General features: G+C 34.8%; 1 protein-coding gene across 1 annotated transcript; it reads left to right on the top strand.

The window, feature by feature from the left end:
• Positions 1-255: 255 nt before the first annotated feature.
• Positions 256-4,258, top strand: LOC110104195 (kinesin-like protein KIN-7E, chloroplastic). The gene is made up of 7 exons (XM_028693116.1): positions 256-362; positions 657-797; positions 2,360-2,485; positions 2,729-2,779; positions 2,868-2,915; positions 3,004-3,258; positions 3,347-4,258. Exons 1-7 carry the CDS (start codon positions 342-344, stop codon positions 4,241-4,243), a joined length of 1,539 nt encoding a protein of 512 aa, XP_028548949.1. The 5' UTR covers positions 256-341; the 3' UTR covers positions 4,244-4,258.
• Positions 4,259-15,225: the final 10,967 nt, after the last annotated feature.

The raw sequence follows: 15,225 nt of genomic DNA, 5'->3' as shown, positions 1-15,225 counted from the left end.
CATTTTTATCAAGGAAATTCTCTTATTATAGTTGAATTCATATATATTTTATAATAATAATTTACTAAATATAACTTTATGTCCATGCATGTTGCTTCCTACTTTTTGGGATTATGTTGTGTTGTTCTATCTGTGTCGTGTCATGTTTGTGTTTGTTTGTCTATCTTCATGCTCCTTAGCCACACAGTTCAAAGAATGTGGTTGTCTAAAGAGGTCTTGTTTGGAGCAATGATTATGTTGCTACTATTTTGATTTGGCGGTCATAGGTTCAGGTCGTGGAACAACCTCTATTGAAAGAGTCAGGGTGATACTGGTAATGTCAAACCCTTGGTCACAGATTGATGGGAGTCCGCATACACTGGGTATGCCCCCTTTTTTTTCAATATTATGTACTGTTTATAAAACTGCTATTTTGTGCTTCTTTATTTATTTATTTTTCTGACTGAGGTTTCGTCTTCTATAAATCGCAATGGTTGACTTCAATCATTATTTTCTTCTCTTGGGCGGGCAATGTGAAATACGGATTCACTTTTTCACATTTATCATTTCTTTTTCAAGTTCGAATCTGTTGGATTACTATTCAAACATATTAATAATTCCATGTTTCTGCTTAATAACTAACATGACAAAATTGAGTCAATTTGCATTTTCTGCAGACAGGTGCAACCATGATGGATGAAATGGATCTTCTCAGTGAGCAGATAAAGATGCTAGCTGGGGAGGTAGCACTGTGCACAAGTTCTTTAAAAAGATTAGCCGAGCAAGCTTCCAATAACCCTGAAGATTCAAATATCCAGGCATGCGAACTGCTTTTTTTATTTTTTTTACTTTTTTACTTTTTTTACTTTCTTTTAGAATTTGCTTTTCTTTCGCTCAATGTTGAGCAAACTATTTTTTCGCAACAACAAAACTGCCTTTGTTAATCGTCTTCTTCAACCATATCATATGAGGTTAAGAATATAAATATTTGTGAATCTTGACAGCTGTTCCTGCATTACATTAAAACTTACTCTGAAGTTATATGATTTCTGTTTTGTTGTACATTAACTTGGCAAACTCATACTATTCCCTACTTTATTTTTCTTGTTCAAGCATTTTTTTGTTTGTTTTCTATTAGCTTTTTATAATTTTATTTTCTCTTTTGAAAAAACGACAAAGTTGGTCCTCAAGACTGTTTGGGGTGAGCTCATATTGGCCTCAGATTTTCCTTATTCTTCAATTTTGCTTAACTTATCAAAACGTGAATATTTTAGTACCTCAACTTTACTAATTTGATAAATTGGGACCAAATTCGAGAAGTTTGGGGCCAAAATGGGCGTACTCTACTTTGTTTTTGGACAAATTGTCTTTTTTTTTGTTCACGACTTACACATGCTCAAATCTCACTTTATTTTCTACTTTGGTATGTGCATTTTTTCTAGGTGATGCAACCATCATAGTTGTTTAAGATTGTGCTATATTTTACAATTATAAAGCAGATAATGATCATTGTATTCTTTATGAAATTGTTTAATTAACATATGCTTGTAAATCTTTGTAGCCGTTTTATTGTGTTTTGTTGGTGAAGCCATATCGGTCATCTTTTTTTTTTTTTTTTTTTTTAAGATACTGCTAGTCTGTTAATATAAAACTATCTTTAAATGTTAAATTTCTGAAACCACCTTGACCCTTGTCTTACCGACCGGAAACATGATAATTAGATGTTATTGAGAATTTAGACATCCGGACCAGGCGTACTCTAGGTAGATTTGTGATGTCTAACTGATTAAATTTTGTTTTTTGTTTTTTTGCTGCTAATATGCCATATACTTGCAGCTGTCTTGTTCTTTAAAACTTTTTTTTAATTTCCCATAATGGGGCTTGAACATATATTCTGTACATAACGTTTGTCCATTGCGGGGAATCTTCCTCTTGGCTTCCAATGCCACCTTGATAGGCTTTGGTTTGTCACATTTTTCTTGTAAAATCCAATTGTTGTCGAATGTGCCTGTTTTTTCGTTAGAGTTAAATTCATTCTTTTGCCAACCATGTAATTTTTTTTTTAAAGTTAGTTTTCCCCAGTTTGTTCATTTTCCAAATATATTCGGGAATAAATGTGCAAGCATTCTACTTTAAAATTTTTGAGGTTGTAGAAAGAATTTGTATATAGTGTTAACTTATTATTTATTTATGTTTTATTGCAGTAGTTGGACCTAAACCTCCACTTCGAAGTAAAAAAGCATTACTACTGGGCTACACGTCCAGTGGTTATAGCTTGTTAATTACTGTCACTCTATTTATATTCTTCAAACCAATACTATTCTGATGTGAAAGATATTCATGATTTGTGGAATTTATTTATTTGCGTCATTTCATGCAGGAGCAAATGCAGAAGTTAAGAGATGAAACAAATGAAAAGAAGATCTTGCTGCATGTTCTTGAGCAGAGAATGATTGGATCTCTTGATGATTCTCCGCATTCTTCAAATAGTATTAAAGTATCACAGGTTCAATGCTTCAACAATCTTAAATATCTCAGCGCACTGTTTCAAATTAGGCCATAATCCATGCGATACATGTTTTACTTGTATTATTACGTGCATTCATTTTAGTTTCGTTCCATCCTTATTTTCCTGGATATGACTTCTCTTTCATGCTCAATCTTTATTTAAAATACCTTGTAAAGGTTTTACAAATATGAGCATTGAATTTGTATTGTTATCAATTTAACATCATTTACCATTTTGTAGAATCTTTCAAAGCTGGCCACTCAGTTGAGTGAGAAGGAATTTGAGCTTGAGGTTTGTTTCCCTATGATGTCTGCTATAGGCATTGCTTTCGTCCTCAAACTTATTTTAATGTCTATTGACCTTAACATGTCTTGTGTAGATTATGTCTGCTGATAATAGAATTCTTCAAGACCAGCTGCAGATGAAGGTGCCAACAGATAATATCATATGAATTTGTTATTGGTGGAGATTTACTTGAATTCATCTTCCTAATGCCATTTTTGAATTTGTATCAGATGTCTGATAATGCCAAGCTTGAGGAAACTATTAAAACACTAAATGAGCAGCTCAACTATTTTATAGGTAAAACCAAAGAAGACGGATATAGCCTATGTAATAACACGTTGGTAAACACTTATTTAGGAAATGAGGCAGAAGGGATATCCTTGTTAACTGAATCTTCTCCAACGAAACATTTTTCAATATCCACAAATGACGAATCTAAGGGATGTAGTAGTGAGCTATCCTTGAGGACCCAGGTTCTCATGCAGGTAATAATGATTGCTCTTCTTTGAGAATCTATAAACATCGTCTTTAGTTTCTGTTATTTATTGACTAAGATTCTATAATTCACTTGAGGCTGCTGAGATTGAGAATCTGAAGCAAAAAAGTTTAAGATTAGCTGAAGAAAAGGATGGTCTTCAAATTCATTCTCAAAAGCTGGCTGAGGAAGCTTCTTATGCCCGAGAATTGGCTGCAGCTGCAGCAGTTGAGCTTAGAAACTTAGCTGAAGAGGTTACAAAACTTTCTTATGAAAATGCAAAATTGAATGATAACTTGGCTTCCTCTATGGAAAAAGCTACTGGTGGAGTTAATAACTCCCAGATGCATGTCTTGCTTGATGGGAAGGATGCTGATGATTACTTTAAGAATTCAGAAGACAGTGTTCTCGTTGAGGAGTTGAGAAAAGAGCTACTAAGAAGATGTGAGAGAGAATCTTCACTAGAGGCTGAGTTGTCTCTTAAACAGGAAAGAGAATGTGAACTACAAAAAAGTATTGATGAATCCAAACAACACGAACAAGATTTAGAAAATGAACTCGCAAGCATGTGGGTACTTGTCGCTAAACTTAAGAAAAGTGGTATGGTTTCTGATGAATCCCTGTCTGTGTGGTTTGGTGAACCGGAACTATTAAGAAAACGTTCTTCAATAACAAATGGTTGTTCTAGAGGAAGGCTTAATGGGGAATGTTTCTCTGATTATTTGTATGAAGATCAAATAACCAACTTTGAGGAAATGAGATCTGCTTTTGAATATGAAAAAAGGCGGTGCAAAGAACTTGAAGGAATCATTTCTAAGTTGAAGGTATGTTTTTTTTCCCTGATAATAGCATGGTTTTCAGTCTTTGTTGGCCAGAGGATTTCAGGTAATTTCTCTTTTTTGTCTGATCAAATTGCTGTATTCTTGTTTCTTAATTGGTCAAGTTATCCCGTACTAGTTTTTTTAGTAGATATTTTTTTTACATATTTATCATAATTCATAGGACATCTAAGGCTTTGACAAACTGATAAATTTGCATGTTACTGGAAGCTGTTTCCCTTTGTCGGAACAGTTTCTTCAGCATCGATGGTGAGGCGTGATAAGTAATATTAACTCTTCTCTGAAGTTTACTTTATTCAGTTTTAATTTATGAACGGCGTACTTAACCCCTTATTAACTGTGCGTATGAATACATTTCCATGTGTTGTGCACAACACAAAACAGCAGGAATAGAACTTAAGAATATGATTTATGGCTTTATAGCTACCTTCCCTTTCTACATATTGGATTATTGAATGCTTTCTGGATAGTAAACTTTCGTCATGTTGTGATTGAAGGCTTGAAGTTACTCTTATCTGATGCTAATAGCCATATGCAGATATTTTTTACGTGTGGAATTGTATTTGACAGACAGCACAAAATTCATGCTCGCTTTTGCCCTTTGCAACAAAATTAGGCTGACATTTTCTTGTCTACTTGAAGTAAAATTTGGCCCTGACTCAGACTTTTAGGCCTCGTTTGGTCATGCTACCTTGTGTTGAGCCTCTTGAGACATCTTTTTTCTGCGGTTGTCCCTGAAGCTTGCCACAATCCTAAAAATAATTTTTTTTTTTTCTTTCTACTACCGCGCCTTCATTGTCAGCCTTCTCTTATTGGAGTTATCCTATCTATAACCAATATAGCCTTCATTGCTTCACTTCTTAATATAGCTCTATCTTTTTTGTACTGATTATCAAACTGGGAATGACAAATTTGTATTCCCTAGCTTGAGGGGGAATTTTAAATAACATGCATGCCAACCTTCCTAGCTATCCCTTTGTTCTTGATCCTTTGGCCAAGATGGGGATCCTTGGTGGACTCACCTGGATCACACTGATCTCCTTCCATATTCGGGTGGCTATTTTTGGAAGGATTATATTTGGGCAATTATGCATGATTTCATAGTTTCTTTATTAAGATATCTTGTATAGATCTATAAATAGGGTAGTTTTGTGTAGTAAAATTAAGTTTTTTCCCTCTCCAATTCTTTGAATTTAACATGGTATCAAAGCAAGGCACTCGGTTCTTCAAAAACAGGAGCGAGAGGGAGAGCTAGTTCTTTCATTTTGTTCCTACTTGTGTGTGTCCATGCCCCTAATCCTGACTACTTCTGCATGTTCTCGATCTGCTACCCTCAAATATGGGATATGTTCAAGAGGTCCGAAGCCTCTTTCTGGACATTAGAAGAGGTTGACCTCTTTCAAGATCTTCACCATCAATCCCTCATATCAAATGTTCTCTCCTTCTTCGTTGTCTTTGACAGAATCATCATTGAGAACCTTGCTGGTCGCATTTAGACTAAAGTTGATTCGCTGGATTCGAAGCTCGCTGATGGACTGATCATTGTACGTCTAGTTGCCCAGATGATGCACAAAATGGGGATGAAGATGTCTTTTTTGGTGGTAAGTTAGTTCATTGCTACGGTCCAGTGCGTGTTTATGGTGACCGAAGAGTTGGTGAGCATGCCGATGATGTAGTACGCTACTTCCCTAAGTTGGGAGTTTATTGTGGATATCAATGGTGAGGTTACAGAGAGATTAAAACTTTATCCTGATTTGAAGAAGCTAGTGCTTACGAGTTCTGCAGGTTCCACCAGCGGCCTTCATTGCCAAAATTCAGAGGTATACAAGTTCTCATCACCGGCCTTCATTGTTGGAATTCTGAGGAACACAGGTTCCCACCACCCACCTTCGTTGCCAAATTTTTAAGAAATATTGACTCCCCCCACCGGCCTTTATTGTTGGAATTTTGAGGAATACTGGTTCCTACCACCAGCCTTCATCGTCGGAATTTTGATCAATACTGGTCTTATTTCCTTCGTGCGTCCAAGATCGAGCGGGAGAACTCTTGCCTTCCTTTGGGGCAGAGCCGAGCGAAAGGCTCCTACGTGCATTTGAAAAGAGCCAAGAGTTCCCTCTCGTGCTGTTCTAGGGTCGGGACATGCAGGAGTGCGAGATCTGTTGTTCTTCCTCAGATCAGACTAGAAGGATTAGAGGCCTTATGTGCGCTTTGTAAGGGGCTGATCAAACAGGAGTCTGTTCAGGTGGGGTTGGGCAACTGATTTGCATTGGGTCGAAGGCTAACTCGATCAAACGGGAGGAGATTTGCGTGCCGAGGGCTGAGCCACTTAAGATGTGTTTTCTTGTTGTTGTCCTTGAAGCTTGACCACCCAAAAAACTTTTTTTTTCTACTATCATACCTTCATTGACGACCTTCCTTTATTGGAGTTATCTTATCTATAACCAATGCAGTCTTATTTGTTGCCCTGCTTAATATAACTCTACCTTTTTGGGACTGATTACCAAGCTAGGAATGCCAGATCTGTATTCTCTAGCTTGAGGGGGAGTGTTAAATACCATCCCAACCATCCTAGCCATCTCTTCTCTCTTAATCCTACGGCTAGGATGGGGATTCGTGGGAAGTTCACCTGGATCATGCCGATCTCTTTACATATTCGGGCGGTTGATTTATGAAGGATTATATTAAGGCAATTATGCATGATTTCATAGTTTCTTTATTAAGATGTCTTTTATAGATCTACAAATAGGACTAGTTTTGTGTAATAAAATTAAGCCTTTTTCTTCTCCGATCTTTCTGAATTAACACATTATGATTGAGTTTAGGGTATGTTTATGCGTCTACTCTTATATTTTAATTTTGATTAAGTTACTTATTTTGGCTAAGATATGGAAACTATAATTTGGATCTAGATTAAAGGTTATATTCATTCATTTGGTTTTGGATGGTCCAACCAAGTGAAGAATATTGTTTCAATCGCTTTGGGGTTAATGAAATACAAGAGATCCTATGACTTTGGGAAATTGTATGTTTTTTCTTTCACTAACAAATTTTTGTTTTTTTGCGTAAATTGGGTTGAAATAAATACAATTTTAATTGAACATTTTATTTTCTAATTTTGGAATTGAAAGAAAAGAGTGTTTTAAAAACTATGAGTTTTAGGGGTGAATATTGTGAAAACAGAGAATTTGAGAGGGAAAAGCTTGAATTTTATTAAGCAATCTACTCCCTATTTATAGATCTATACAAGGTATATCAATAAGGAAACAAATAACTCTTATAATAATATGAATATAATTATTCCTAAATCAATGGGAGGAATTAATGCAATCCTTGTAGTCCTCCCACGGATTACTGTTCACAGCCGTGGATGTCTTCGGGATCGTAAGGTTGAGATTTAACAATATCTTTCCACAAAAATGTGCCATAAAAATTGAAAAAGATGCGCAAAGTGCCACATGTGGTAATTACTTCTTTCCAGACTCTTTTAATCTCTTAATTCAAATTGATCTAATGTTCATTTATAATTTATATTGAAATTTGAAATATAAAATTTTTTATTCATCCTTAGTGCAATGATTTTCTTTATCTTCATGTCTAAATTGACACATTCCTTGGATAAATTCTTTCTATTCTCTATGTTATATCACTTCTTAAATTATATAAAATCTTATGTTTTTCTAATGTTTTGATTTTATTTGCATACCTTATTTCAATCACTTTCAAGATTAAAATAATAAATGAATTTCATACTTCTGCTTACATTTCTAACATTATTTTCTTCTTCACTTTTTGATGTTGTCAAACAGGGGGAGAAATTGTTTGTTGCGTATATTTTCGTAGTTTTTGATTTTCGTAGTGTTTGATTTTCGTATGTGTGTTTGTTTTTATTTTTATTTTTATTTGTTTTTATTGTTTTGTCTTTTGTGTTGTTTTGTGTTGTTTTGTGTTGTATAAAATTTTTTGAAAAACAAAACTTTTTAAGTAATTCAAATGCCTCCTTATTTTCATGAGTTCATCAATTGAGGGGGAGTTTAGGAGATTCTTAGAACTTGAAATCCTACAAATAATAATTGTTTTGCCATCATAAAAAATGGGGAGATTGTAGAGAGAGTTTCTATTTGCAAGTTTTACATTCTTGCAACTTGTATTATTTTGATGATTTCAAATATTATTGTTTTAAATATCTCGTAACACTTTTTTGGAAGATTTGTTTTTACTCTAGTGTGTACTAACCTTTCAGGAAAATCAACTCCAAGCGATGAAGACTTCAAATTATTCATTTGTATATTATAAGTTTTGAAATGAGAGGGAGAGTGATTGTAATTGAGTGAAAAATTACAAGACACACTCTTAGGGGATAATTTTTGTGAACTGATCGTACGGGATGAACCTGGTTCGTACGGGACGATCATGTCAATTAACCCCTCAGACGAGCAATGGATCGAATAGGCAGGGAGAAAATTTTCTAAGTCCTAATTGTCAAGGATGAATTTTATATTCGTCCCGGGATGAACCTCTCGGGATTCTCACCTTGCACTGTTTGTCCAGACGAAAAATATGGTTTATACCTGGACGAAGCTCTCTATATGAAATCATACAGGATGAAATAAATTTTCATCCCTGGACAAAGCTCTCTGTATGAGATCATACAGGACGAAATGAACCTTCGTCTCTAGACGAAACTCTCTGTATGACATCGTATAGGATGAATTTAATTTTTGTCCCTGGACAAAACTCTCTGTATAACATCGTCCCAGGACAAACTGAACCTACTTACGTCAGTTGGTCACGTCCTGTAGAATTTTGGGAACCGACATATGTAATAACCATTTCGTACCGGACGAACCTAGTTTGTACGGGACGATGAGCGAGTACGAACATAGTTCGTACAATATACATTAGGATCGTTTCCGACAATTTAAGTAAAATTGTCCAGGATGATCCATGATCGTACGGGACGATCCACTGCGTACAGAATTGAAAACTTGCAGTCTTTGGGTAGTTTTTCTTATCTTTTGTATATATAGTTCAAATTAGACTGCCACCCATCTTTTTGCTCATTGATCTTCATACCTATTGGAAGAAGAGTAAAGGAGAGAGTGAGAGAGCAGTCAAAGAAGGATTTCTACCACTGGAGCTTGAAGGCTTTGCATTGTGTTCAAAGGTAAGATTTCCTATTTGTGATTTGATATTACTTCACTCTTTTTCTTTCTTACTTCTAAATTTCTTGGAAAGAGATCTGTCAAGGAGATCTGGTTCTCTATCGACACTTGGAGAGTGTGAAAAGACGAAGGGTTCTCTGCCCAACTAGGAGAGTGTGAAAGGACGAAGGGTTCTCTGCCCACACTAGGAGAGTGAAAAGACGAAGGGTTCTCTGCCCACACTAGGAGAGTGTGAAAGGACGAAGGGTTCTCTGCTTACACTAGGAGAGTGTGAAAGGATGAAGGGTTCTCTGCCCACACTAGGAGAGTGTAAAAGGATAACAATTCTCTGCCAACACTAGGGAAAGTGTAAAAGGACGACGGTTCTCTGCCGCACCGGGTAGTGGTGAAAAGAGTGTTTGTAAAGGCTTCTCCGCCTTGTTGTGGGTGCAAATGTTGAGACACTATTGGTATTAGTGCAATACTCAGTGGGTGCCTCTGGGGAGTAGATGTAGGTCTGGTTTAGACGGAACCACTATAAATTGTGTGTCTTTTTATTTTACAGCTTTTTATTTTCTGCTTTTAATTTTGTGTTTTAAAAATTTGTGGTTGAAAAACTTTTTATAAAAAAAATTCATTAAAGTTTAATTTCAATTAAATTTATCAAAAGAGGGAAAATTTTTTAAATACCAATTCACCCCCCCCCTCTTGGTAGCCTTGGGGCATTAACTTAGGTTTAACAACCTATTCACTAGACTTAACAGATCTTAGGATCATCCGGGATGATATGCTGGATGATTGGACATTGGACAGCTCTTTTTCAGGATGATATTCAGGATGATATTCCACGATTTGTTCTGATATTCTAGGATGATATATTATCATTTTGGATGATATGAACAAATTACTTCTGATCGTCTCAAATCGTCCCGACTGATTAGGCTTATTTTGCACTGATCGTACAGGACGATATTAGTATCGTCCTGGATGATAAAGTCAGCAACTTGCATTAATGTGCTTATTTTGAGATCCTCTATTTATGCTATGGCATGACACTTGGTAAGTGTCTTTGGCATCCATTATAGCTTCGTTCTTTTGGGGGGAACTTGAAGAGAGAGCTTGAATGGGAGTGAGGAATGGGTGAAGTCTGAGAGGGAGAAGATCCTGTGAGGGGGGACTCAAGGGAGTGTGGAGGGGGATTCCACACAGTTGCTCCGGCAGGCTTGCACCTTAATACCGTCGAATTCCAGGCTTATCTTGAGGGAAGTTCACCAAAGAAGAAGTCTTTGGTGTCAAAGGACCTGGCGACTCTGCCGCACCGGGGAAGGTTGAAGTGATTTTGTAAGGGCTTCTCCGCCTAGCTATGGGGGCTGAAGGAGAGACACTTTTATAGTGTAACACTTGGAGGGTGCCTCCAAGGAATGGACGTAGGTCAAGGTTTGACCAAATCAATATAAATCTGGTATGTTATTTCCTTTATTACTTCCGCATTTAGTTTTTGCATTTGATTTTCTTTATGGTGACATTGGTTTTGATTTGTGCTTTGATTGAAAGATATTTTTTACCAATTCACCTCTCTCTCTTAATTAGCTTTGGTCCAATTTATAGGGCCTAACATCCCTAACAAACTTTTAAGTGGTATCAGAGCGGGTTTCAAAAAATAAGTTTTTAAAAGCTTTTTAATTTTGATCCCTGGCTAATTTTTTAAATCATAATATTGCGGAAGGTTATTCAATCACCATACATCCTTTATTTGAAAATAGTACATTTGATTTTTTGAAAATTTGCATGTATAGTTTTTGCAATCAATTGATTTTCGCATGTGGCATATGATTTTAACTGGTTATACATTACCATCACATTTTATAAATAGAATTAAAACTAATATTCCTTTTAATCAATGGATCAGGGAAGAACAACTTAATGCTCAATTGAATGCAAAATCATTAAATTATTTTTTCTATGCTTTAAATTCTGATGATTTTATGTTAGTATCCACGTGCACTACATGTAAGAAAATTTGGGATAAACTACACACTATATACAAAGACACTAGTGAAATTAAACAATCTAAGTTGAATATGTTAATGCATGATTATGACTATTTTCCATTAAACCTTATGAGACAATCTTAGATATGTATACTAGGTTTATTCAAATTGTGACATCATTGCATGCTTTAGGAAAAGATTTTTCAAATTTTGAAAAAGTTAACAAAATTCTTAGTTGACTATTGGATAAGTTTGACGCTAATGTAGTTATTATTTATGAATCAAAAGATTTGAATAAATATTTTATTGATAATTTGATTGGCTCACTCATTGCCTACGAGCAAAGTTTGGGTCAAAGACTTATGGATGCAGGTGAAATGATTGTTCTAAAAGCTGAAGATACGGAAAAAGATAGCTTAGTTGGTGATGAATACAATGACTTGTCAAGCAAATCAAAAAGCTCGCCAAAGCATAATCATCAACAAAAGAGGAATAAAGGTAAAAATGGTAAGGATGCTAATATTTCTTCTAACATTATTTTTTTTTGATGTAGGAAGCCTGGACATATGAAAAATTGGTGCCCTAATTTAAGAATTTTACCTGTGAAAGAAAAGGAAAAAGTGAATCAAATTTTAAACTGGAGAAATAATGAAAGCAAAAAATCTTCTGGGTAGACCTGGTTTCTGAAGAATCGGACCACGAGAAAGATAATGGTTAAAAGACTTGTTTATGTGTTTGTGTTGTGTTTTGTTTTTAGTTATTTTATTTTTTTGCTTTATTTCAATTTTATTTTATGTTTTTGACTTTGTTTATTCTTTGATTTTTTTTCTTGTTTCGTGAAATTTTTTTTTCTCTGATCAACACACACATTCACTTTTCTAAAAATGAAAAATCTACTTCCCGTTTTTTTCTTGAAATCTTTGGTAAGTTGTGATTTACTTATCTAAAAACAGTCAAAGGAAGGAAACTCGTGTTTTTTACTCTCAATCTCTATTTCTTAAAATAGCTTATTCTACTTTTAATTTAAAATCTTTTTCATATTTTAAATTAGTCTTTGAAACTAAAATTTTTTATCTCCTTACATTTTATTTATCGCATAGGGATATTTTGCAAGTTGTTGCATCTAACTCATAATTTTCTTAATCAAAAATTCACTTTGTCAATAGGATGGGTTTATTTTTATTTTTAAGATTTCAGAAAGGTAGCATATTCAAAAAATTGACCAATGATGCCAAAAATAAAAGATGCACAAAGATGCCAAATTCAAAAATATACACAAGTGTATCAAAAATCAAAAGATGCACAAAGAGCGCCATTCAAATTGACAAGAGGCATAAAATGAGCCCACAAAATTTAATGCTTATCATTCTTATTCTTCTTAAAAGCTTAAGAAAACCCTTAATACTTTCGATGCTTGATTTTGAAAAACATGATTCCTGATTTAACAATTCGTGCATTAATCTTATATTAGATATATTTTATGAAAGGAGTTTTGAAAAGTTAGTGTTTCTTTTTTTAATTTATTTCTTTATTTAGATATTGAATTAAAAAGTTTTTAGCCTTTTTTAAAGAACTTGAGTTTGGATTATCAAATTCTGAATTTCTAACCTTTTCTGGGCTATGCGTTGTCAATACAATTCTACTAAGTTTTTAATTAAAACCAAGAGGTAACTTTCTCATTTTAAGAATAATGGTTTTGTTCACTAGATCAGAGATCATTTTGTCTTTTAATCATTTTGATTGTGCCCCTTCTCTTTTTGATAATGTCAAAGGGGGAGAACGAACTGTTGAATTCATGTCCTTTTTCCTTTTTTTTTCTTTCAAAAAATAAAAAATAACAAATTTTTTTATCTCCCCTATTTTTAAAGTTTAATTCTAGTAATGGGGAGATTAGGAGAAAATGTTTTCATCTTTGCAAATTCAAAATTGCAATGTTTGCCATCATCAAAAAGGGGGAGATTGTTGCGAAACTGTTTTCATGGATTATGATTTTGATGATAGCAAACACTCTTATTATAAATACTCTTATTTCTCCATGACTGTATTATTTACTGACATTGCAGGTCCACAAGATCACACTATAATTTGGAACCAGGTCATGATTGGGTAGACTAGGTTTGAGTCAGTTTGTAACCCTTTTCCTTTCTTGAGTCTATTGTATGTGGTGTGGCTCCTGATGCTTTGTAACTTGGAAGATTCTCTGACTGTTCCCTAATATTTACTATTTTTGGTAACATCGTCCGGGATGATATTTATATCGTCTTGGACGATCGGTTCAAAAGCAGAAATCCTGATTAGGGCATCCTCATTAAAGCAGCCATCATTATGCAAAAATATCATCCTGGACAATTTTGTATAGGCCTGGATGATAGGCTCAAAATAGAAAGAATCTGCCGCCAGATCTATTTAGGAATTACTTATTTTTAGACATCATCCAGGAGATCATCCAGGACTATAAAATATCATACAGGATAATCTAGGACAATTTTTTCCAAAATTAATCTGGCATTTTAGGAAAGCAATTATGACTTGATTAAATGATCAAATTGTCCTAGACGATCTCAGGATCGTCCGGAAGATACATTGAACAATTGGACATCGGACAGCTCTTTTTCAGGGCGATGTTTAGGATGATATTCCATAATTTGTTTTGATCATCCAGGATAATATATTATCATTCTGGATGATATGAACAAATTTCTTCTAATCGTCTAAAATCGTCCTGGTTGATTGGGCTTATTTTGCACTGATCATACAGGACGATATTAGTATCGTCCTGGATGATAAAGTTGACAACTTACATTAATGAGCTCATTTTTAGATCTTGTATTTAAGCTATGACATGACACTTGGTAAGTGTCTTTGGTAGCCATTGTAGCTTCATTCTTTTGGGGGGAACTTGAAGAGAGAGCTTGAAAGGGAGTGAGGAACGGGTGAAGTCTGAGAGGGAGAAGATCCTGTGAGGGGGGACTCAAGGAAGTATGGAGGGGGATTCCACACTGTTGCTCCAGAAGGCTTGCACCTTAATACCATCAGATTCAAGGCTTGTCTTGAGGGAAGTTCACCGAAGAAGAAGTCTTTGGTGTCAAAGGAATCGGCGACTCCGCCGCACCGGGGAAGGTAGAAGTGATTTTGTAAGGGCTTCCCCGCCTAGCTGTGGGGGCTAAAGGAGAGATACTTTTATAGTTCAATACTTGGAGGGTGCCTCCAAGGAGTGGATGTAGGTCAAGATTTGACCAAACCACTATAAATTTGATGTGTTCTTTCCGTTATTACTTCCGCATTTAATTTCCGCATTTGGTTTTCTTTATGGTGACATTGGTTTTGATTTGTGTTTTGATTGAAAGATATTTTTTACCAATTCACCTCTCTCTTAATTAGCTTTGGGCCAGTTCATAGGGCCTAACATCCCTAATGAACTTTTGATAAGGGCTTAACATCCCTAACAAACTTTTAAGTGGTATCAAAGTGGGATTCATAAAAATGAGTTTTTGAAAACTTCTAAATTTTGATCCATGGCTAACTCTAGTAATCATAATACTGCGGAAGGGTATTATATTACCCGACCCCCTTTGTTTGATAATATTTCTTTTTATTTTTGGAAAACTTGCATGTGTACATTTTTATAATTGCTTGATTATCGTATGTGGATGCTTATTAAAGAAGGTTATACACCACCTTCTCGTGAACTTAATGGCATTAAAATTGAAATTCCTTTTACTGAATTGACTTTTGAAGAAAGAAATTTAGCACAACTTAATGCAAAATGCATGAACTATTTTTTCTGTGCTTTAAAATCTAAAGATTATATGCATGTTTTAACTTGTACAACTGGTGAAGAAATTTGGGATAGGTTGTATGTAACTTATGAAGGAACCAATGAAATTAAACAATCTCAATTGAATATTTTATTGCATGACTATAAACTTTTTTTTATGAAACATTATGAATCAATTTCTAACATGTATATAAGATTTACTCAAATTGTTACCTCTTTGCATGACTT

This window comes from Dendrobium catenatum, unplaced genomic scaffold (genome assembly GCF_001605985.2).
Source record: "Dendrobium catenatum unplaced genomic scaffold, ASM160598v2 fragScaff_scaffold_231, whole genome shotgun sequence".
In the NCBI taxonomy this organism is placed as follows: domain Eukaryota; kingdom Viridiplantae; phylum Streptophyta; class Magnoliopsida; order Asparagales; family Orchidaceae; genus Dendrobium; species Dendrobium catenatum.
Note: the sequence above shows the minus strand (reverse complement) of the source record. Positions and strands in the feature narration are given on the sequence as shown.